Source organism: Varroa destructor, unplaced genomic scaffold (assembly GCF_002443255.2).
Source record: "Varroa destructor unplaced genomic scaffold, Vdes_3.0 BEIS01000003.1, whole genome shotgun sequence".
Taxonomy (NCBI): domain Eukaryota; kingdom Metazoa; phylum Arthropoda; class Arachnida; order Mesostigmata; family Varroidae; genus Varroa; species Varroa destructor.
The window spans coordinates 45,611,403-45,636,117 of record NW_019211456.1 but is presented as its reverse complement, the minus strand read 5'-3'; the positions used below and the strand labels follow the sequence as shown (position 1 = coordinate 45,636,117).

The following is a 24,715-nucleotide window of genomic DNA, read 5'->3' as shown; positions in this document are numbered from 1 at the left end:
AGAACTACTGTAAATAATTTTTTTTTATTAGTTAACATTGTTTATTCCGTGTATGACATATAAAGGGTAAATTTAGTATATTTCAGTAAAAATCATTTTTAACTTTAGTAAGACTTGAACATTTGGAAACATGAATGAATCTGGTTATTAGCAAGTGTATGAACGTGTTACTACAACAAGCGCAACAATTTTGTAAACTTCTAAAATATTGTAAATGCAATAGTACTACTTTTTTTTTTTAACATAAAAGACGACCTTGAAAAAATTAAATTGAATATTGGTATACTCAAAGGCGTTGTATTTCCGTTTGTTATCCTAATGTGCATCTTGGTTAATATATCTCGCTGACTTTGGCTATTACTAGATAATATATGGAATATATCGATTTTTCCTTCAACATCGTTAACTGTACGTTTGATAGCACAGGTAGACCTCCTTCTTACTTTGTGTTCATTTAATAAAGGACAGGTGTTACGTAAGCACCATGTACTTAATTAGACGAAATAATAACACGGTAAATACACTCGTTGGCTAATGCAACATCGTCATGTGAGTACTAGCCTTATTGTTCGCTTGGTCTACCCCGCCAACGACGTCAGGGACCGACATCTTGCCGTCGTTACAACACTCGATGCTGGCGCCTGGGCTGAGGATGGTCGACAAAGCGGCCGCTGCGAGCGCAGCAGCTCCTCAGGTGGGCAATTGCTCGAAGAACTTGGTCGTTTAGGTCCATCTGCCCGAACACAGTTGTCTGCCACCCCGCCTATGATGCGATTCAGCCGCGCATCTAGAAAACAAAAAGAATTCAAAATCAAAGCTAGACGTTAGAAGACATAGGAGTTAAACATACTATACGAGAAAATAGCATAATGGTGATTAAAGCTCAAAGTACTAGCTCTGATGACCAATACATTGCGCAATTTCATTCTTACTATCTCTTTGTGTTTCTTATTAGAAGCGTATGTGCGGGCAGGTACGTTTGTTGAGTGGAGTGTTTTTTGCGTCCCCAATTCCGTGATCCTAATTGTGCTTTTCGAGTCCAGGAGCAATGTCAATCGGTCAAAATAACAAAGGTTCCTAATGGTACCTGCTGCCAGTCCACACACGACAACCTTTAACTACGGCGACGCCTTACAATAATACAGCAGGTCTCGGAAGTACCAGCTATTTATTGGCAGCAACAGCTTTCGTGGCTTCAATTACCCCCTGATAGGCCTCTGCGCAATCTTGCCAAAGTGTAGGTAATCTAGTTGTGTAATGTTAAATACCCGTTGAATAGTGCATGCAAAATATATATATAATGTAAGTTCACAAACCGTATTCGACGCACGAAACAGGCAGCGGTTCCAAGTGGAATTAGTAAAGGAACACTAAGGTAAAGGTTACTTATATCAGGTAGCCTGTATAATAGTCAGAGCAAGATCACAAAAAGCTAAAAGGCTCTTCGTAAAAATAGCAACATTCATTGCCTTGCTACGGAAAGCGAGAACCTAAGCGGGCCATTAGTAAAAATCTATCATAATTAAATTAAACCGCTTTGTTTACCAGTGTTACTTCCAACAAAAGAGATGTCTTATCAGTGGCCAGTCATCAAGTGGTACTCGTAGGTTACCCATTACCAATAAGAAGTGCACAAATTGAGGGAACAACAAAATTGAAGAAGGAGATACATCGTTTATTCATTTTTCTACTGACTTTCTATCGTATATATGTGACATATTGGCATCTAAAAGTCGTTCAAGGTAGGACGATAGTGCTTGTGCTCTTGTTCACGCATTTTTTTCATAAAAATCTCAGCGTTTGTTGGTCCCATTGCTCTCGCACCGCCCGCTACGCCTTCCGTTCTACTAGTCTCAGCACGCTTCTTCAATTCAATGGATCTTTTCACCCACAACTTAAAAAGGTCCGTCTATTGGGACAGTCTTTCTTCAGAGGGAAGGCAGGAAGCGTGAGAGCAGAGACCAAAACTTGCAGAGAGATGGTTCCAACTCTACTCTCGATGCATTAGTTTCAAGAAGAGGTGAATAGGAGATTTTTGCAATTATGTGGTTTCTTTACCCAGATACAAGCACGTATAGAGTTAAGCACACACATACATGCACTGCTCTCTAAAGACAGGACATTCAATAGCTTCCCCCTTTTTAATTTTAGTACTTGCTAAATCGTTTTACTTACTGTACTTTTCCCAGTCACGTTTTCCGTTGCGTTCCCATTTCATAGAGATGTGATATAACAAATTTAACGAGGCTAATATTTTGAGACGAGTCTAGCCGCATCATTCACATGAAGGGTAGAGGTTTAAGAGGTGGAAATTGACGGACGAAAGCTCAATAAACTCATGGACAGCACAATATCACTACCTGCGTTGGTCGACGCCTAAGACGCTAGTCTTTTAGAACCATGTTGCCTAACCAAACACTAATGTCGCCCACACTTTGAGGTCTGGCGTCTCGTTTCGGTTCCTCCCAAACGACAGCTTCGTAGGCCAAGCTCAAACCATCGCCGACCGTGTTGAGTTTTCCCGTCAGCTCTCGAATGGATTTCGCAAGCAGCGACGACCGGTCGCCAATTTCGTAGGCCAACGGAGTTCTCTCAAAAAGCCTAAGCGAATACCTTTCAAAGAATGCGCTCGTCGCTCTGACTGGCTACAGGAGTGGGGCCGGGCGTGCACTGTGGAAGAGTTAACTCGAGAAGGGCAGCTTGTGATAAAATGAATTTCCATATATTGGAAACGGCTTAGCACGTACCCGGTCATAGTTCGACTGCCGACGACCAACAGCGTTTTGCTAGGAAATTACACTTTATATATACCTTAATCTTTTATATAAAGCTATGGCTTAAATAGCCGTTAGTGTCATTTAATTGTTCAATAGGTCGGATCAGCCACGTGAATACCGTTTGGCTTAATGGGTATCAGCATAAACATACTATCTTTCAGTAGCTTGTGAAATTATGTGAATCACAGGATGTAACCATTTGCTAGAGCGACGGAAAATAACGCAAGAAAACGCAAATTCGACGCAAAGGATTCTGACATTAGAACTCGGGACTGTTTCTCAGTCTATAGAACATATGGTAGTATAGGCTTTACGAAGTGTGTATGATTATTTTCTACAGGGAATGAGCATGAAAAGTGAAGGGAGCGCCTTGGAGATGCTACTGCGTCTGTTATAGATACGGCTGAGCCTGAAAATCGTAACACGTGCCATGTTTGGCCGTCGTCCATTACAAACGCCGTTGCATCTCATTCACCGTTACTCTGCTTCTTGGTAGCGGGCTTGTCTCTTTTCCGTTCACTCTCTGTGCATCATCCTTGGTCAGGCCTTTTCCAACCGCCGCGACGCGGTGTCCGCTGGCCGCGTACTTTGCCATGCGACGCCGGCTAAGCCCTCCATCATTTACTTGTCATTGCAAGCTCTGAAGGCTTCCATACACAGAACGTACGCACACAGCGCACAACCGCCTCCAAGTTCTTCGTCATCTATATCCTTGAAGGCACAGCAAGTCTCTATAGCTTGCGGACGGGGCAGTCTTAAACTTCTCAGGCAGACATAGCTCGTAGCCTCAAAAGACTCATGCATTCTTCTCGAACAGGCCGTCATAGGTAATGGTTCTACAACTGATACAGTCTCGAGCCAGCAGCGCAGTTTGGCGTGTCGCAGCAGGATAGCACCACGCCTATGCGCATAAGGGAATACTTTTGTTCCCGGAGGGCAGAACGGAAAGCTGCGGACAGCTTCTTGTCTAACCTCGTGATAACTTAGAACTTTACTAGCTATACATTAAGCAGGTGCATATACCAACACGTGCAGTCGCGCTTCCACATGAACACGTATAGAGCAAAAACGCAACTTACAGGAAGACAATATGGGCGAAAAAAAGTAAAGATATTCGACCATTCTAGGCGACCCTTTCTACTGTTGTTTTTCCCTTGCCATTCTTTTCTCTTTTCTATTTTTTTTTCTTACTACTTGTTATCTCGTACTGCCCTTGTATTTAAACTGCGTATACTTCAAAACCTACGCATTAAGTCGTCGCCTATGGTACCTTATAGCCTGGAAAAGGAAAATCAAAAGACGCGAATAAGTTCTGTGCCAAATACTACAGAAACTACTACATGCGTCGTCATAAGCTGCTCAATTGAGTGATATCGACAGAGGGTCGATCGAGTGTAATATCGAAATTTCGATATCTGAGGAACACTAAGCATGTAGTCAGACAGACAAATAAATAAGCCTACAGGCTATGACTTTGCTTTTTTGAACGCTTCTGTCACCTGTATCTATATGTTATGTGAGAGAGGAAGCTGCCTGGTGGTTTCGGTGCACAGCGTAATTATAGCCCTTAAAATCTTGTCCATGTTTCAGGGTCCGAGGCGCGCTCTGCGTTGGACGGCTGTATTCAGGCAGTGAGCCACATTAGTTGGAGGGCTTGTGCAAACTAGCGATAGGCAACCGAGCAAGTCAACAGAACCGGTAGCCAAGCGCCAAAATGACGAAGCCAACTAAGGTTGTAATGCTCGTTGTAGTGGAACTGCTGCCAACGTCGTCTTCAGCTGCCATCACTTCTAACAGTATGGCAGCTGGTTTAGCATTGGCCTGGTGGTTACTATAGACACGATGCCTTCAAAAGTCGGCCGATACGAACAGCATTTGTGTACGCCCTTCCTCTAACGATGTGTCAAGTTGGAGGACCTCTCTGGTTCCTAGATGTTTTCTTATACACCACTTTCCCCAGTTTGCCTCTTACCCTTTAGGACAGTTCGAATCAAAGGCTTAGCAGAGGGTCCGATAGTCTTCTTCCAATGCTACGATCCCTTAAGTCCCATTCAGCAACGACGGGAACCGAAACCAGTGCTCTGACAGCGTTGCCATCGTTCTCGTCGTATCTCAATGTACGCACTCGTTCACAAGAGTACACTAGCTGCAAATCAACTTACATCTTTTTTTCTCCCAATTTAACTTGCCTAGCTGGCCGAGCAATCACCCAGTGGTGCCCGCACCGACATGGAGGCGTAAAGTTTAGCAATTGCAACTACTACAGGGCTTGAAGTTGGTAAAAGGAATTACATTTGAAGCTGTACCAGTAGCGTCGCACAGCATCACATTGCACTTGCTTCCCGTCAAACGCCTACGTAAGAGAATGTGCCTTGGAGCAATTTTTGTTTACAAGTTGTTCACTGGAACAAGCTTCAAAATATATACTAAGGCCTCGTATTGGTCGCTCCAGCCTGCCGGTTGGTCGGTGCCGAGACGCAGAAGAGATTCGGCTTTGGCTTCACTTCTAGTGAACGAGCGGACAACCTGGTAAGCAAACGTGGCAGACCTACGGCTAGACGAGCGGCAATAGAATGGCCAATTGAGTGAAGGCCAGTGGCAACAGCGTTGAAGTCATCTAGAGTAGCGGTGCCAGTGGTGGTGGCGGCGGCTGCAGGCTTCCGGACTCTCCCCCTCATCACCCGCCATTACAGTCCCTTGGCCCTCTTTCCTTTTCCAGTGGGTGGATAAGTCTCTGTTGTGTCAGTGCAACGTCGGCGCTGCTGGTGATGGCAGCAGGGCTTTCTAGTGAAAATTTTATTGGTACGAAAAAAAAAAAAAGGAGGAGGTGAAAAACGAAATCTAGCTCGTTCGTACGTTCATTCGCTGACTAAATGGAATTTTCATTAAATCACCATTTCTCTAAATCCGGTAGGGGAGCTGACAATGTCGACGGGCGGACAACGAAGGTTCGCCCTGCTGGAATCAAGTGCGTGTACAGCTTTCCCTAGTCTCCATTTCAGTTCTGGCTACGCGTTCATTCGTCCGACTCAGTCAGTTTGTCAGGCGCTCATCTGCTGCCTCGTTCCGCTCGAACCTTCACCTCGACGAAGGGCAGAATAAGGCGTTTTAAGTAAAATCACTAGTGTTAGAGGTAGCGCTTTATTCGAAGCATTAGGTCGGCTATGATCCAAGGGCGGCTGGTATGCGTCTGTCGATGCTACTGTCAAAATCAATCAAAAGTCAGGCAATAATGGCCTGAACGGCTAATTGCCTGTCGGCATCAATACAGCATCTAGGCGCTACAGTTTTAATGGGATTTTGCTACTACACTACTCCCTTCGACTTTATATGCAGGCTATTTTTAGACTAGACCTACCTTTAGCATTTCCAGCCCTATTAGCAGTGCTAGTAGTGATCGTATCAGTGCCGTCTCCCGCCGTCTTGTCCCAGTGATGTCGGAAGCTACCTACTCAACGGGTGCCATTCGTTGCCAAACTGCGTGGAAAAGAAAAACATACTAGTATGTGCTTCTGACTAATGTATATCGACACTAGAAACAGGAACAAACGAAACAGCCAAGTAAAGTTCCTTTTGAGCGAATATTGTGGCCTCTCATTTCTTATCAGGTAACGCCGTCTATGGGATTCCCAAAATCTGTTAGGCAGCCCAAGCAGTATTTATCTGTGTGCTTCTACCAATCAGAGTAGACGGCGAAGGATCGGTACCATTGCTGTTGCTAGCCGAAGTAGGCTACCAGCCACAGAAACTACCAGCAACGAGCAAATCGTTCGTTTGTACGCTCGCTCCATAAAATCAGTCCGTGCCATGTTTACTTCACCTTCGTCCCGGTCTCCCAGTGCCGCTTCCAACCAGCCAGTCAGTTAAGCAAGCCTTCAAGTTGGTAGAACTTTTGATGTCGACGTGTGCATTTTTTACACAATTCGACCTGCTATCCACCGGTACTCAACGAGGGCTTCGCAAAACTAACAACTCCTACGGAGCGAAAGTAAGAACTCACATTAGGAGTCTAGCTGCAGCACTTAGCTTAGCCCTCTTCTATGGCAGCGGCAACGCCAATTGGGTTATGGGCTGGCGTTGCGGCCTACGACGAACAAAAAGTCAGTAATATTGAAACGTCGAATGGACGATGTGGGAGCTTTGATAGAAGAGACAGGAGGACAGTTAGAAGCACATACCCTGAATAACGCCTAAATAGCTGTTGAAGCAATACAACATAAAAAAAAAACTATATGACAGCAGTACTTTGGCGTCCAAAGAAATCTTCGAAATTGGCTCCGAATGCCACCAAATGAATGTCTTGAAAATTGATAATTTTCAAAACGAATTATGCGTTTCGATGGCCTTTTACCGTAGATTACCGTGATCGCATCGCGTCAAATAGGTCCAGTGAGGCTCACCTAAAATTGTATTGTTGGAGCACTAAATAGTGTCTTCCTAGTACCTAAATGTAAAGGACTGACGACGGGACCATAACGCTCACATTCGAAAACATACAAAACCTAATTACGTCGTGCATTTTCATAAACGTAGCAGGAAAGATGTTTGGATTCAGGAAGCGATTCACTTATTTTTCCTAATTGGAATGTCGAGGTACGGTTCACCGTTGATTCATACAGATCGATCCGAAAAAATTAGGCTACTTCCTGTAATGGTTTTGGCCCGGAAGAGCGGCTTTGTGTTAAACGACAACTATAGCTACAACCATAACAGCATAATAATGAAATCAACAACACGGTAAATAGCCAAGATGCGCACGCAAACGGCAGTGAAGGCAGCATTATTTATAATATTTAGGATCAAAGCTTGCCCCCGTTTCTGCTCTTCGGTGGTTTTCCTCCTCAGCTATGATCTCATTAGTGATTCTATTTCTCTCTGCCTCTGTGACCCGCTGTTCAGGCAGTCCCACTAAGGGGCTGATTTTCACTAGCTCTCTGCCGTCTTTTTCGTACCCGTAAGCAGGCGCCCTTCCCAAAGGAAATTGCATCAAGTTATTACTCCTACTGTAAACTACCCACGGCCAACAAAAAGCGCGGATATAGCCTTTGATAACCTTAACCAGATGAAATGGCCACAATAATTTTATATAAGTACATGCCTTGCATTCGATAGGCTTAATTATCACTGAATAGCTGTAAAAAGATCTGCGAGCTGTTAATAATTAAGATAGTTGATGTATAGGGGACGATAGTCTACAAAGGCAGCTTGCAGCCGTAAACGAAAGGTACCTTAAAATTTTACCCACAGAATGCCTCTTTTGCATTTCGCCAAGATTTTTTGGCGTAGTCTAAGGCGGATTTCAATACTAAAACAATCAGATGTAGGGCACGATCAGTTGTAACTACAGATGGATGTCAAACTACGCCAATCATTCACAAGTATATATTTCCGTTTATACGCTTCAGCTCACAGCATATCAGGAGCCAATACATAATGTAGGGTTCTGTTCAAGCAATATCATATGAAGGCGTTTATTATACTTGTCTATATTGATATAATATATTATACTGTACAAAATAGCTTAACAGGGCACATCACTGACTTATCAGGGGGCATAACACGAGCAGTACAATTTGCTAACTGCTACAACGGAAAATTAGTTCAATAGCAGACTTAAATTCACCGAACCGATGCTGAGTCTAGCGTTTTTGATGGACCTCGAAATCGCTGAGACAGGTAGCATTGTACAATTAATACGTTTGATAATTTTTACCCAGACGTTTTTACATCGCATCTTCGATTATATTTAACACAGTTCGTCCGAATACGTGTATCTACCTTGTATGCGTGATAAACTTAGGTGGATTTCAGTTATCCGAAATTGTCCGTGTAGGTTTTCACTCGCTGCGCTATACAGTATAAGTAGTACAAAATGTAGCTATGCAAATGAAACACCTACTATTATCATTAGATTGAGACAGTCTGGTATGGCTATATACAAAGAAGCTAGCAGGTCACAGGGTTTTGGAACGAGTCGCTATGGTCTGTAGATACAACTCATTTCGTCCACTCGCTTTTAGAGCAAGAAAAGAGTTTTTCTGATCTCGACATAACGGCGTCGGCGCCTCCCGTTGTGTTGAAGGTTAGTATCATGTGACTTTCCCATCGTCCTTTCTTTGTCGCCGGTTTGCAGTTGATTTATGTCAACGACACCATCTTCATCAACGCGACGTACGTCTTTTTCCTATATAGGGAGACTACGCCCAAGAAGTGTGCAGTCTGCCACCCACGCTCCGTCGGGTATGTCTTGTGTCCATCTAAAAAGTGCGTGAATTGTTAAAAAAGTAAAAACAGCGGAAAGGCCAGAGAAGCGATGGCCTGGTGATACTGTGGGCATTGGCAATGTCGCCAGTGTTAGCTTTCGCTGACTCTTTTTTCTTCTGCTACTACCGTGAGGTTTTCAAAGGACACCAGCGAACGAGCGCAAGCGCGCAGTTGGGTAAGCGGTGGAAGTCCAAAGAGTCTACGAGGCGTCGATGTTGCCTGAGGCATACGACAATTGGACAGTATTTCCTTCTCGGTTAAGGAAACCGCTTCCACTGACGTCGACACTGCCATTGCCGTCGCAATGCCTACGCTTTTCTACAATCATCGCTGCCATCTAACAGAACTGCTTCTCGCCTATCGGAACTGGGAAGCGGCATGAGGCGGCAGAGTTAGAGTTAGTCGTGTGCTTTTCCTGCTGCTGTTACTATGACTTTTTTTTTTCGGAGGCGTATGCTATATCCAAAGCTTCGCCGAAATAGCCACTTTCCGACCCGTATCTGACCCTCAGTATTCGTGTGTAAACCTCCACCGTCTTCTGGCTACCGGCTGTATTTTTCTTTGGCTATATTACCAAACAGCCAACAAAACCTTCAGCGTAGCTAGCTGCGTCGCGAAGGCGGTCGCCGTTTCTATCGCCACTGCCTTACCTCCATGAACGGTTCAACTGTGCCAGTAGCAAAAGCAGCATCAGCGGTAGTAGCAGGACAAACATGTGCACAGGAGGTGAACAGTCAGGCACATCCACTCAGCAGGTCCTGCTCCTTGCAAATTGCCTCAGGCGAACACAGCTATTGCTTCTGTCCTGCCGCTGCTGTGGCTCTACAACCACTAACCATATATAGACGAAGAGGAGACCGACCTGTTTCGGCAGACAGCAACGGACAAACAGACGCGCAGAGCTTGTTGGTGGTCGGTATACTGCCAATGTTGCGTTTGCTGCTGCCATTGGTTACCAGCAGGGGGCTTAGTGATTGCTGGGTGACAGGAACGGACAATGAGGGGACGGTCGCGTAAACGGATGTGAGCGTGTAGCCCCGGCTTGCCCACATGGAAATATGTCCTTGGACTGAAGACAGGATAGGACAGCGGCTAGCAATTTAGTTTCACGCTGCCATATGTCGTCGTCAGCCACATTCCTAGTCGCAGCCGTGGTTGGCGTATTGACGCCAGTGTATATAACACGGCAGATTTGTGACCAAGGATGCAAACGTTGTTAGATAAAATTACCGCAACGGCAGAGATGACATATGAGGTAAGGAAGCACATCCGGGTTCAGACAAGTCAGCATGAATTATTTGTTATTATAAAAAAATATAGACTAAACGGTACAGAGGAGCGTATCCACGAATGCTGTCGTAAGAGGAAAAAAACAACCCAACAGCCGAAGTGCTAATGCTTGTCGGCTTGTCAGAACAATATTATCAAACTATGGTGCGCCGTGTCTTCGCGCACTTTCTGAACTTACTGATAGGTATAGCAACGTGCTTATTCGTAGAGATAATTTACCTGCTTCCAATTTACCGGCTTGCCGCCTTCCCTGCCTTGACGTAATCTGGGTATGCATCAGGCGAGCTGTGACCGACGGCAGAAGTGAGGTGACAACCAGCTGCGGCGATGAGCAGAAAGGGTGACATCTGCAGGCAGAAGACAATGTACAATCCCCACAACGACTATATCCTTTTCCTAGTCGTTCCCCGTCCGAACTGATCCTGAACCTGAGCGCTACCTTCCATCACTGGCCCCTAACCGTATCTTAAGAACCGCTTTGCTTCCTTGAGACGGAGTGCTGAGATAGAAGAGAAAGTTGGTTGACTCTGCTTTTGCCTGAGCGTGTAGTTCCAAACAGGTCAGTCACTTCTTGAAGGCGAGATCCAGCGAACGGTTTTCCTAAGAAATGCCTGTCAGTGGGTGTCTTATGCACAATGGAAGCTGTTCCTCTCAAATCACACATTACTGTCGCCCTCCAAAGTAAATGAGCCGCTTGGCCCGGTGCTGTCCCACGCAGGATGGGCAACGCCCATACCGAGAAAGCCAGTTGAACGTATGAAAAAATCTTCTCTGTACTGCCCGTGTCTGACCTTCTTCATCCGCAGTCAGTCCGCCATTGTCTGAAAGCCTTCCATCGCGGCCAACATGTATGTCAGACGACGTGACTTGATTTCGTCGCGTTCCCCACAGCCCACATCCTCAAACCCTCGAAGAGCCTCGATGAGAAAGGCGTCTAAAGAGAGGTAAGGGGAGAGCAAAAAATGCCCAGTTCTTTGTCTTCACATGAGACCTCATCCAGCTTGGTATTGTTCTATTATGCTAGTCATCACTCGTTTTCTATAGATACTATGGCCTTAGTGGAACTAAGAGAGAAAATTTTCTCATTTGGCAGAGCCAGGTTTATGGTGTGAGTTATATATGTGGTGACGATATACAGCGACAGATGGATAATTAGCATTATGGTGATACTGGCTATTCTAACATAAAATATGTACAGCATGGCTTACCTCGTATGCTAGGAGCATGTGTGCAGCTGCGGTACACTTGAAGTGTCGGCTTGTTATATAAGCAATACAAAATCAGCAAATGTGCGATAAACGTCTGGCTGCAGTTCGTCGCTTATCCTAACCAGGCATAGCCCTCTCGCTGATAGTGGAAAACGAGGCAAAGTTTAATGAGATTTCTATAATTAATATTTATAGGGCCTGTACCGAAGAATGGCCAATACGGCCACAAGAGGGATCCGGTCCCGCCACCGCCTTCGTCATCTTCATGAAGTAGTCGAAGTCAAGTACCGTGCTTTCAAGGCAATGCTCAACAATATAGGGCAAACGGGGTAGTCGAGGCTGGGTTAGAAGAAATGATGTTCATACACCAGCCGCCGCACGAACGGCAACAAAAGACAGGGAAAAAAGCGCTAGTGCCAGTCAGATCGAGAGGATAAAGGAGACAATCAACTGAGGATAGAAAAACAGGAGCAGCAGGAGAGGGAGGCGGCGGCAATCGCGGCAAGGGTGGAAACGGCGATGCTCCCATGAATGAGGTGTTGACGATAGCTGCAGTGTCGGTAGAGGGAATTCGGCATTCCTGTCACACGGGCACTCCATGTGGTTCCATCCCGATCAAGCTTAGCCCGGAGCTTACGCCCATTCCCTCAACACAACTCCGCCGCCGATGGCCAAGACACAACGGCTGTAACCGGAAAAGGGCAATGCTACTGACAAAGAAGAAAAGCATGACCTGCCTTCATTGTCAGCGTACTATTGTGAGATATTTCTTTCATTGTGAAAGCAGAAACCGGTCAGCAAGCAGGCCACTCATCCGGCTAGGCGACAATCGCCGAACTAACGAACCAGTAGACGACAAACCAACGAAAACATTCATCGAGGGCGCGCGCAGCAATCCAGACGTAGTTATTCCCGTCCGTTCATAAATATTCGTTTGCCTGCAACGCGTAGAGCCGTGCATCAGAGGGACGGTAAAAAGTCATAGAGTGAACAGCTACGGCATGTTATCGGGCTTCGCTTCGCGCAAGGCGTCCGAAGCACCATGCACTGCAGCGCAATTTATATTTCAATGAATGGGACTAAATGAGTGGGTCACAAACAGCATATTGTAGTTTCATTTATTCCGTTGTATTTTTGTTTACTCATAGACAGCTGCGGCAGCATGTATCATTTCGTGTGATGCTAACTGTCAACGTCGTCGCGGTGACGCCGAAGACGGGCGGGCAGATGTCCGATCTTCAAATGTGTCTCCTATTGCTTCTGCCGTTGCCTGAATGAAGCCTGGCCGGATGCAGCACGTTAAATGAGTCTTAGTGGGCGCGAATAAGGCATCAATAGAGCAAGAAATGCAGAGGCGGCATTGGGCGGCAAGCGCTAGAAGAGCCAAGGGGCGCAAGATTCTTGATGATGAGTGGGAACGATAAGTGTTGCTGTAGCAGCAAGACTGCCTGCTCGGTCCGTGTTACAAACTTCAGTAACGACGAATTGTCCTCCTAGCAGTGGCGGGAACAAACGGCCATCCGATGACCGGTTGTGACCACGGTCACGTCTGACAAATACGGCAAACGGGGCTCAGGCCAGGAAAAATGACAAATTATAGTGTGGCCTTTCCTAGTAAGGAGACAACTTCTCGCTTTTCGCGTGAAAAGAAAAAGAACGAGTGAAGAGAAAAGCGTGAAGTTCAGAGTTAGTGCTATATAAAAAATATATCCATAAGTATTCAGATTCCCTGACACGACGCAAATAAAAAAAAATAGTTTAACTCTAAATGACATTAATAATTTAAGCGTCTAATGCTTGTAGAACGACCCATGTCGAAATTTAGGCTGAAAAAGAAATTAGTATAATGAAAAATTGCATTATCTCACTGACACGTGTGTATGTGTATTTGTGTGCCCGTTTATGCAACACGACGATTAGTTCTCCTGGAGCTTTCACCGTCCTGAGGTGACCATTGGCCGATCATAATAAAAAAAATTTTTCCTATTCTAACTGATAGGATAATTATATTTCAATATGCCCAGACAGGAACCTTTTATCACGCTCAGTGCCGTCAACCTACCACTGATGAGCTCGTCCAGGTGAGATGAAAAATATGAAGTTCGGCCATTCTGTTCACCAGCGTGGCCTTGTTGCTGTACTATGGTATAGCCTGGGAGGCCACGGACAGACTCTGTTTCCCAATATTTCGCGTATAACACCATTACAACGGTCGACAATGATGACGACGACTAAAGCCCGCGCGTATCGCTCCGCACTTTGTCTCTTCGTTTTCATCGTCCCGTCCTGTCGATGCTGCTCAACCTGAATAGGTGTGCGGCAGGGGCTGCTGCTCCTGCTTCCCGATTCACTGACTTAGCGTTTCCCAGGAGACCCCTACAGCAGTTAGAGCAGTTCCCCGACAGCAAAAAGGGGGTACGCGAGGCACTGCCAGGGCTTGTGGACCGCCATCACGCCTGTGGGGAGCCAAAATATTTTGTTATGCAGCAACGGCAATGCAGTGGTACCTGCTACCTGCGCCTTTTGTCAAGGCTTTCTTTTGTTTTCTTCGCCTTTCTCTCTCTCTCTCGTCCTTTTGGACAATTTTTTCTCCCTGTCGCTCCTAATGGTGCCGCTATGCTGATGTTTCCGGTTAGCGCAGCAGGCCGACTCTATCTTCTGCTTCTTTGCTCCATTTATCGCCATTACGATTAGGACAACTAGCATGAACTCAATGGGCAAGCCAGTGGTCGCCCGCTGCAGCGGCCGCCGTATTGGCCATTGCGGACTCCCTATCTTAGAATATTCCGGGTAACCATTACAGCACTCAGCGAGTGACTGGGGCAGTCCTGATGGCCATGAAGTTCACGCCAGTGGCGATACGTTTAGGGAAGGAGGAAAAAGTGATAGCGAACAAACAGCAGGAAGGGCAAAAGGTGGAGATGCATTTGGCTTTCTACGGACAAGTGCTAGGGTACCGGGATCTGTCTGTCTTGAAGCGTTGGTGTTGTTGTTGTTGTTGACAAAAATGGGCCACCAGTTATGCGGGCAAAAGCAACAGCAACTAGCGGTTGCAAGGGTAGCAGCAGGAGTGAACGTAGTCAGGCGGTGCCGTTTGTTAGAGATGCCTAGCCACCGTTCGCTGATCGCTGGTCGACGTCTCTGCCCCAACTAGTAGCTGTAACAGGCCCGGTCAGCTGTCGCTGCTGCTACTGCCAAAAAAAAAAGAAGCGTGAACGGCAATTGTTGAGAGGTCTGTTTCGCTGTTTTTCGCTTTGCGGGCTGGTGCCTGCCGGCTTTCTTTTCGTCAGAGAAAAAGGAATTGGACGAAAAGGAGTAAAAGGTTGCCGTTGTTATTAAAGACGGGGGTCTAATATCCGGTTGCCATACACGTATAGCAACGGACGCTCATATAAATGTACGAAATAACGGCGGGAACGGAATAGCGAACGGTCAGCTTCAGGGACTGGCTGATTGAGCGAGTAGCAGGCTGGCAGGATAAATTTAACGAAAAGGAAGAGTAAAAGGAAGAAGCGGTGGCGATAGAAATGAAGTTATCATTAGCGTGGAAGGAGGAACGCAGAGCATGAGTCCGCATTATAAGCTTTCCTGATCTCCCTCTTTTATAAGCACTGTAGCTTTGGCTTCGATAAAGTTGGACGGACGGAATTAGTGAGGTTTCATGGCTGCTAGCTGTCGGCGATATGGTGCGATGGCTTTGAGGGAGAAGGTGTGCAACTGCTCAGAACCAACTACTCCAAATTCCGAAGCCATTAGAGTCCGACGTGTTCAATGATTGGCTGCACCACATATACAAATGTGCACGCACAGAGCCGTTGTAGTGAACAGCGGAGAACTGTTGGCGATGAGCTGAACGCGAACGCAGGTCCGGGATCCTGGTGTTTTACTGCTAGCCCCAATAGTTCCATTACCACAGAGGCAGTACTATCGGCAGAAGGCAGTGCCTCAATTGCTGCAAATATTACGACCGCTTGCACGGGTTCTGCCGTGATAGCGTCATCTCTTTTACCCCCTGAGGGAGCTGCCTTCTTCGTTTGGGGCCGATTTGTGGGAAGCCGGTGTTGTCCGTCACCTTCATGGTATTACTATTACCAGACTGACTGAGTTGCCTTCAGCCAGTGGCCAGCAGTAGCAGCTAGCCGAGCACTTCATTGACTGACTGCTTGTTGCAGCATCGCTGAAAGTCCATGCTGGCTACCCCCTTCCTCCCGGGTTCTATTCGTCTTCATCGTCATGGTCATCAGCATCAGCATCTTGATCTCGACTAAATAAGTGGAAGGGTCACATGAAGCAATTTATTCTGCCCCTTCTCTGCCACTTCGTCCCACTATCAGCTGAGCTCTGTGTCTCGTGCAGCCCCATGATTTGCGCGCATGCCATGCTGAGCCATAGCCATGCTGGTGGCGTCAATTAAACCAGTTCATTCTTTGTCTTGTTGTCACGAAAACAAGAGATGATTCTTAAAAAGGAAAAAATACCGACGATTCTGCACAAACAGGCAAATATGATTATCAGTGCTTCTCTGTTTGCCAAGAGAAGGAATGATAAGGTTAATACATTTATCTCTCGAGTTGCCCTGCTCGCATAGACATATTCTAACTGCGTCTACCGTGGCTAATTCATCCGACCGCATGTATATGTTCGTGGTATAAGCTGTACGGTACTGTTATAGATGTGAACAGTGTCAGAATCCATTAAGCGCCCAATGCCGCATAGGGAAAAAGGGAAAAGACGCAGAACTATGAGCGGCCTGAGTGTGTCGAACGTATCCCTCGTGGTTAAGTATTTTAAGGGGCCCAAGGCGTGTTCTGTTATTGAACGTGACGCGAAGGTAATGGCTATGGTGCCGTAGAATGCGGATCTGTATGGAGAGAGGGACGTGAGAGCACAGCAAAGAACTCCACGCAACGTAAAAAGAAAAGTCGCGCTTGCTTTTACGGCTCGATGGGAAGGCCGAACCTTAAGGACGACGACGTTTGCTCGGCCAGCTGGCCACGCCTTACAGCGTCCATTCGTCGAGTAAAGCTTACGATTTTTCGTTTCTATCTAATGAGGTTTTCCATGACAAACAAGTGGGCGGATGGATTGTCCAGTAAGGTAGATAAAAAAAAACAACGATGTACTGCCGAAAAGTGTGATGGACATGACTGCTGCGACTGTCCTCCGCCGTTCCCCTGGCGGCGTCTCTATTTCCACCTTCACACTGGAATCAGCAGGATCCACCCATCATCCACCCTTATTACCACTGTAAAGATACTGCCGGACTTCACATACATCTGCCAAACAAATCCCCACTGATGACCAGTAGCTAAGAAAGCTATCGATTTGAATGTATTTATGTTGCTATAAATAATAGTGAATCATGAATATTATATATGACCACACACGTTCGAGCATCTACATATTTGAGAGCCAGCAATTACGCCTCTGTTAGTGTGGTATATAAAGTTTACATTTACATTAGTCGCCAACAGTCTTTTGCAGAAACGTGTAGATATAGTCACTGACAAATTACTCCCCAGTGAAAGAATTGCTTTTTTTTTTTTTGTTTCTACTTTATTTATTCAATCCGTAGTCAAATTGTAAAAAGTATGCTAAAAACAATACCGATGAAAACCGATATACGCACTAACGGACGATTTGCAGCCTGCGGCATTTTACATCCTGAAGGACGTTCTAACGAATTAAAGTTAACTTATAGTTTCAAACAGATAGCATAGTCAAAAATTAGGCTTTGTATTCCAACGCGGATACAGCCTAAGACTTTGAGACGTTACTACAATATTGCATTATGGAAGTACTGCAAATCGTTTCCCATTAATGTGAACTAACATCAAACTCCTCTGTAAACGGACGCTTTCGTTTAAACTTTTCTAGTAGTGGCTAAGGCAATCGATTTAAAGACTCAAATCGTATCTGTACACACATAGATATCGCACATATACAAGTACTTGGCCACCATACTTTCTAGCTGTATTTCATCCCCACGTTTTAGCAAGATACGGTCATAATATCAACCTTATGGTTGTCCTTAAAAGTCGATTTTCTCAGTGAGGTTCTGTTAGTCTACCTCAATACGCTTATAACGAATCCACTGTGGATCATTTTTTACTGTTTCACTATCGGAAACATCTTCAGAATGGCATTGCCTGATAGCATCAGTATAGTGCTTGGCGGTGAGGTATTGCGTATTGTTCACATGCAGGTGTTAGAGCCTGAATCCGTCCGTTTCGGCCTAGCAGGGTATTGATTCGACAGACGTCCCGTCGTCCTGGTAATTCTGCAGTGTGGCTATATGAGTCTACACATTTAACTGGTCCAAATACAATTTTTGTTAGCACATTGAGTTTCTAATCTGCGTATTGAAGTTTTCCTTACATTTATAACAGGATAGGTAATGACAGCCGATAGCTGTGGACGCTACAATCGATCGAAGATTTCAGTGTTCAATTGCATAGAGAGCCATTTTGTTGATCGTCAACGGCGCTATACAGTCGACTACTTACGGCTGCATCGTCTGCCCACCGTAGACGCCGGATGGCGACATTGCGCACTCGCACTAAAATGGTACGACTTGAGTTAAATTAGTTTGTGCGGTGAGAACTGCCGACTGTTTTGCGGTACAAAGAGGTCGTCTTAGGGGCAAAAAACTAATTTCGTTGTGAAATCTGGTTTAGATGGTAGCCCATGAAACAAACTCTTAAGGATTGTTAAGTCCAAAGAAGAGTTTCTAAGCAAAGTCCGTTAAACATAACCAAGGTTACTTAACAGACATTTTGAAAGCCTCCTATTCCTACAACGTGAACAATTCGTGATTTGGGCATTATTGTAAGACCTTTTTTGAGTATTGGCTGAGGTGGTCCGGGCGATAGACTCTACTTGTGACATAATCTTCCTTTTGTTGCGTTGCTAAGGAAGTTTAACTTCATGTAGAACTGTACAAAAACGTACTTTAATGTTAACGGGTCGCTCACTTAACGATAATGATATCAGTAAAAATACCCATGCATACCCATGGGCCTTCAAATGGTCCGACCCTTCCTCCGCCACGAAAAGCGGCTTATAATGGATGACAGCATTTTGTACCCCTTGGCTCCGCGCCGTGAAACATCCGCGACTACTCGTGCAGCGCCTAAAATAAATATCGACAACACCGTGTGTGAAGTGTAGAAGTATAACAACAGAACCGATGAATTAGTTGCGATATGTTTACAGGCTGGTTACTATGGATCCATACAATTCGGAAGGGAGGTATTCATCAGCAAGGTGGAGAATTTCCCGGAGACACTAACCACCCCGCGACGTGGGTTGGAGGTACATATGCTCTTCATTCGCCTCTTCCGCTAGGATCACCAAGAAGCAAAAAAAGCAGGTCAAGAAAATTCTCGGCTCTTCCATTCTGCATATCACAGCGTCCGGTCGTCAAGAGTGAACAGTATGCCTATAAAAGTGAGATGGCTGGAAAGACAGCAATACCAAGAGGATGAAGCCCTTTAGGGGGTGCGAATCCGGACAATCTAGAGGGCTAAGAGCCAGAAGATATTTAGCGAAGGGCCATCGATGACAACAACACCAAGGGGCTTGAACAGCAAACCCAACCAGCACAACCGGATTCTCCGACCCAAACGTTCTAGCAGCCGGTTGAGTTTGAAAAGACTCCGGCTAAGTAAAACCGCCGTTAACGAACCGTCAAAAGGTAGCACCTAGCCGAAGAGTTGGACTACGGCCAACGAGTCTTGCCCGCCTGAACGTCGAGAACTTCGGTGAAACAGATTCCAGTAGTGTTGGCGACTAGAGCGCCAGCTTCAGTACGCAACACCTTGAGAAACCACAGCTACTGACTAGGTCGACCATTGAGCTTGTACTGAGGCCGGACCTTGAGGAGACGCTAAGAATTATACAGAGGAACTATGAAGAGGCTACAACGCTGGCGTCTCTTTTTCCGGAAGCCCTAAACAGTATAGCCATCCTCGTGATAACAAAAACTTAAGTAACTAACGCTTTGAACAGACTGCGTTTTCATTCTATGCACTATTTTACGGTAAAGAGGCATCTCGACGATCATAAAATAGACAACCTTACGCCGTGCTTAGCGAAGGATAACGTCATTGCCTCACGTGACCAGCGACTAAGTTTAATAGCAGTCTATGTTCGCCCAGCTAATTTGGAACGCACTGGGTTAGTACACTGGAAGCGCTGTCTCGTAATTCTGCCCTTCTTTCGGTCATTGCCGACAACTTTAACGTCGACTAACTGAATTCAAGCCACAGTACGACTTTTTATAGACACGCTACACAAACTCATGGAATATACCCATGAAGTTGTTTCTGTACCTGACTCGATGAATGCTGAAACTTATTTTAAGGTCTGGTTGAAATTCAGTCCACAGCCTTTCCGTTTTCCCCGGAAGCAAGGGCCGTGGTTCATGTATATTTGTAGCCTGGTTTGGACAAATGGCCTTCAAACCTATAGCTGAGGTACAAGCCGAGTTCTATCCTCTAGTTTCAGTTTTTTAGACGGTTTGTTGGAGCATATAGGCACCACAAAGGCAACAGTATTTTGAACCGTTTGATCGCCAATGCAAGACGTCAACCGCACCAGTGGCTAATGCTTTATGGCAGCTCGATGACTTGCTTGATTAATCCCCCGTCCCTCATAAATCACTTCTCGCGATGTTTATGTCAAGAGATACGATACCACCGACGATGCCTTTTTTGTCGCAGCGTAGGAGTGGTGAATCTCAATACAACGCGATATTTTTCAGCAAAACTTCACAATGCGGGAACTAATGCAATATTTTGGGATCTTAGGTAATAAGGAAATTGCCGGGTAAACTCTAAAGTAACGAGCACTTCAAATGCGCTGTTGTTATGGCCCATACTGGACAGCAACGTTTAATAAATATTTACAAAATGGCAATAGTAATCCCTCAAGGGAAAAGTGATCCAACCCCGCCGTCATCATGGCGAGGAATAACGAACCCAGGTGTTTATTATAAGCTGCTCTTAGCTTGCATAGAGGCTGCATAGCTACTTTGAACGCCATCCCCAGAAGCGACATGGCTTGTCAAAAAAACGCACCCGAGAAAGGACATGCGGGATCTTGACGGTCGACGTTAAAAGAGAATTGGTCATGCTGCATAGTTTGCTGTACGAGGTATTCGTCGACTTCAGGGTAAACATAGACTCAGCACCCAGAGTCCTGTTTATGCTCACGGTGGCGAAAACTGGTATGTCTATGAACGTACCCAATTTCTTCGCCGCGATTCGATAGGAGAACAAGATAACCTTCCCAGAACCTAACCAAGACGGAGGTAACAAAGTTTAGAAGGGGAGGCGAGGCGAAACAATGGCCTTATACCTCGCCGGGTTGCTTCTTGCTTATGTGAACCGATTTTCGTACTTTAGGTTGCGATTGGTCTCAGCGAACGTGAGAAGTTTCAGTATCCACGTCTTCGAAAAATGCAAAAGGGCAGTGTTAGCCGCATGGGCGGCCAAATTACCTCGTCGCTTGTCCTACGCAACCACCCTTAACTAGTTCGATTTCGAAGTGGCACTTGCAGTAGAGAATCCTGAATAAACTAAATCATGTTAAAATCTCAATCCAGAGAGCGTAAAGTTAGTTCGCCTCGCGTACCTCCAAGCCGATTTGCCGCTGCTGTTTAAGGATGTACGCTGTCACTTTAAGCTGCCAACAGTGGAAGCCTTTAAGATTAATTTTAGCAGTAAAGATTGGAGGCAACTGATGGGCATCCTTGCGCGTCGGGTGCGATGAAGAACAATGGGTAGAAAGGAACGAACCGGTTAAGCGGATATGTTGTTACTCGCTTTCTCGTGCATAAGTTTTACCATAGATTCTGCAAGAAAGCAGACTTTCACAAGCCTGACGAAACATGTTAATACTCCAGATGCAGAAAAAATTCGGATCGATATCACGCCGCTTGTTGCCCCCTGGGTACCGCTTTGGTATATATGGCAAATCTCATTATGAACTCCGCAAGGTTTTCGTAACCCATATGACACAGAGAAGTTCAAATAATTCTATATACTTCTTTTGATATTGAAATATTGTACTGTTAATTTGTACTTATCAAGTTTTTGACTACTACGAATGAATATGAATAAATAACATATTATTGATAGAATTTTAGATTGGTTAACAGTACAAGTTGAGCCAGCGTTGAAGGGCCCTGTGCTAGACGATAGTTCAAACACTATCTGGAATATCTTTTTCAACAAGGAAATGCTAAGAGAAATACGCCTTCGGCGAGATCATCATCGCGAAAATCTGGCACGACAGAGGATATTATGCTCGTATGGTTTCAGTAAATATTTGAATGCAGAAAAAAAAAACACTACCGAACATAGCTCCAAAGCACTGGGGCATTTTGATAATTCACATGGCCAGTATATTTCGCATCTATATTATCATAAATTAAAAATATATATCCAGCGATAATAATACTGTACATACCCGCATAGGTATATAATATAAATCACTTCTAGCCGATTCACAGCAAGCTGTTTTTTTATAAGCAGCTCTAGAAAACGATAGCCGACCCGTCCGAATCGATACATTTCAATCTACAGCCGCTAGACACGTAACTCAATAGGTGCGCCCTCTGTAGACGTACGGCTGAACAACTGACGTATCCAGCCATATCATATACAATTAAATTAGAACAAGCCACATTTTCTATTCAAAACGAGAACGTGACATTGTTACTTATCTTCATATACCTACTTGATATTCTAGACGCACCGGAGTGAGAAATAATGGCTTACAGCCAAGCGCCTACATAACTGCATAGATCATCATATCTTCAAAAACTAAGGTTGTCTAATCGATATTGCGATGCGTATGTACGCTTACATTGCAGTTGACTTCTTTGGACCTGAATGGCCTAAATTTAGCAAGCTGACTAAATATTATATCGAACTTAGCATATTGAAACATTTTGAGGAAATATCGTTTTTTGTCAGGCAGCTGTAGCGGTGGTGCTTTGTTTAGTTCAATTTGACCGCCGTCTACATTCGGCCTACTCTACTATCCCACCTTTTCCAGCTCCTTGACTCTTTCTCTGTTTCTATGAATGCAGTTTAAATACAAGTAGAGCCGATAAACTAACTAAACATTTAAATCCTTTGATCGCACGGGTCTCCCTTTACTTCGCTTATATTTTCCAGCTTCCCCAGTTTTTCCAAGTCACTTTCCTACCTCTTTCTAGTTGTAACAAGCCTTCACTGCTCAGACATCTATGCAGATTCCTTTAAAGGATTTTTTAGAGAATAACCTATGTCTATTATGGTCGAACGAACGTTATTCTAAGGGCGAGTGGGAACAATCAAATACTTTGCTGTTTTTTTTTTGTTCGTGCCCTTTACGGATATGCAGACAGAGTCTCATTTGGCAGATTTTTTGGATGCAACATTGATTTTGTGCAGTGCCATTGTAAGCGCCGGTTGCGCAGGACCTAAAGGGTATGTCGATGTAAACAGATTTACGGCTAACATTTACCGCTCAAATTCTCTTTTTCGGTATAAACACCATCGTGGAATTAGAGATCAGTATGTTTCATTACGCAAATAATAATTATGGAATCGCATAACGTCATAACAAGATCTTCCTTTTAGCTCTGAATGAGTATGGTGATATATGGTGAAGCTGTCTGACGGTATGGATCATACTTATTACCTTATATACTTAGGAACTCGATACTCTATACAAATTCAAATAGGAAGAAAGACATTTAGTTTCCAGGTAAGCACAGATTGGTAAGCACTGTGGAGCTGCAATAGCTGACATACATACCTATTGAGATACGGATCGGTCTAATATTCTCGAAAAGGGCGATCGGCTCTACCGTAGTTCGGGCTAGTTTTAAAATGCCAGAGGCCTCTAAGCGTAAGACTATATCTCTCAGGGTCAACAGCAGTACAAGTTATAAACTTCAGCACGGTAATTTCTTCGAGACAGAATCGACAACTTAACAATACCACCTTCGAATCTGCAGCCAATACATAATATACATATAATAATATATATAATATGTAAACTATTCTATATATAACTTATTTTTCTATAAGTTAAAATACGTTTATGACAAAAATCCTTTTCCATTAACTATAAATGACAAATTTATGACAGTTTAGCCCGCCAACACAAATTATACATCGGTTTGACGATTCTATATCGTAAGCTTGTTAGATATATTTTGTGGAAATTATCTCCGACAAACTAAATGTAAGAAATTCATGCAGTCCTTTTTAAGTTGCACAGTCAACCTCCAAATAAAAATCTACCTAATCTTTCCGTTCAGTAAACTAAATAGCAAATTGTAGCTATCTTCTTTCCATTAGAAATTATCGTAGCGGTTACTGAATATTTACAAACCGTCGTATTTAAAGCATCGAACAAACTGGCTCTGGCCCACCTACCGCTATAAACATGGAAAATTTTTTAAAAAAATTGAATTAGTCGCCGCTCTCCCTAACCACTCGGGATTTTCCCTTTCCATACGATATATACGAGTCTCTCATATATTCCCTCGCTTAAACGTAAAATTCTGTCGGAATTCCGAATGAACTAAAGCGACATATGGTAGGTAGGCGCCTCCTTTTCGCTGGCGTGCTACGCTCCATACGAGCAAATTCTATTTCGGAAGCTGGGTCAAGTGCGAAATACTATATTTGCATATCTATGCATAAGGCTTTACCATCGCCGTCAGATTAGCCTCATTAGCCTCATCTAGACCAAGTTTTCGTCGCTGTAACATTATATTTTATAGGAATTATCATATGTATGTACCTCTTGGAGCACTCTGAGATCCTTCTGTGCGATTTGCGTCAAGTGTAACGTAAAGCAGTGTCTTTAAGGCATACACAAAACGACGCGGCTGCCTGTCTCAGGCTAGATAAAACTCGATGGATATTATCGCTAGGAAGTCCCAAAGGAAGCTGAGGATCGCTAGAGATTCCCATTCATTCAATGTACCTACTGTAGATAGCGATCCATCATATTCAGGGATCGTCAGCGTGAACGAACGGTATATTAATCTGCAGACCAAGCGTTCGGATGCCAACTAAAAGGAAGACGTTACGTTCTCGCAAAACTCTCGCTCTTGAGATTATGAATGATATGTTGTAGCGTGTTTTGTACCAGTGCTGCTCGATTGGA

General features: G+C 44.7%; 1 protein-coding gene across 12 annotated transcripts in view; it reads right to left on the bottom strand.

Annotated features, from left to right (window-relative positions):
- Nucleotides 1-24,715, bottom strand: part of LOC111248406 (uncharacterized) — a 75,188-nt gene that overhangs the window by 27,939 nt on the left and 22,534 nt on the right. For 9 of the 12 annotated variants that reach the window (XM_022800713.2, XM_086982192.1, XM_022800708.2 and 6 more), the window contains one exon: nt 562-787. In XM_022800713.2, the coding sequence (XP_022656448.1) occupies nt 562-609 (48 nt within the window). In that variant the 5' untranslated portion in view covers nt 610-787. Of the gene's footprint in view, nt 1-561; nt 788-2,175; nt 4,172-6,135; nt 6,158-10,550; nt 11,132-24,715 lie in introns of those variants that run through there. The other 3 variants (XM_086982196.1, XM_086982200.1, XM_086982195.1) reach the window with 3 other exon arrangements.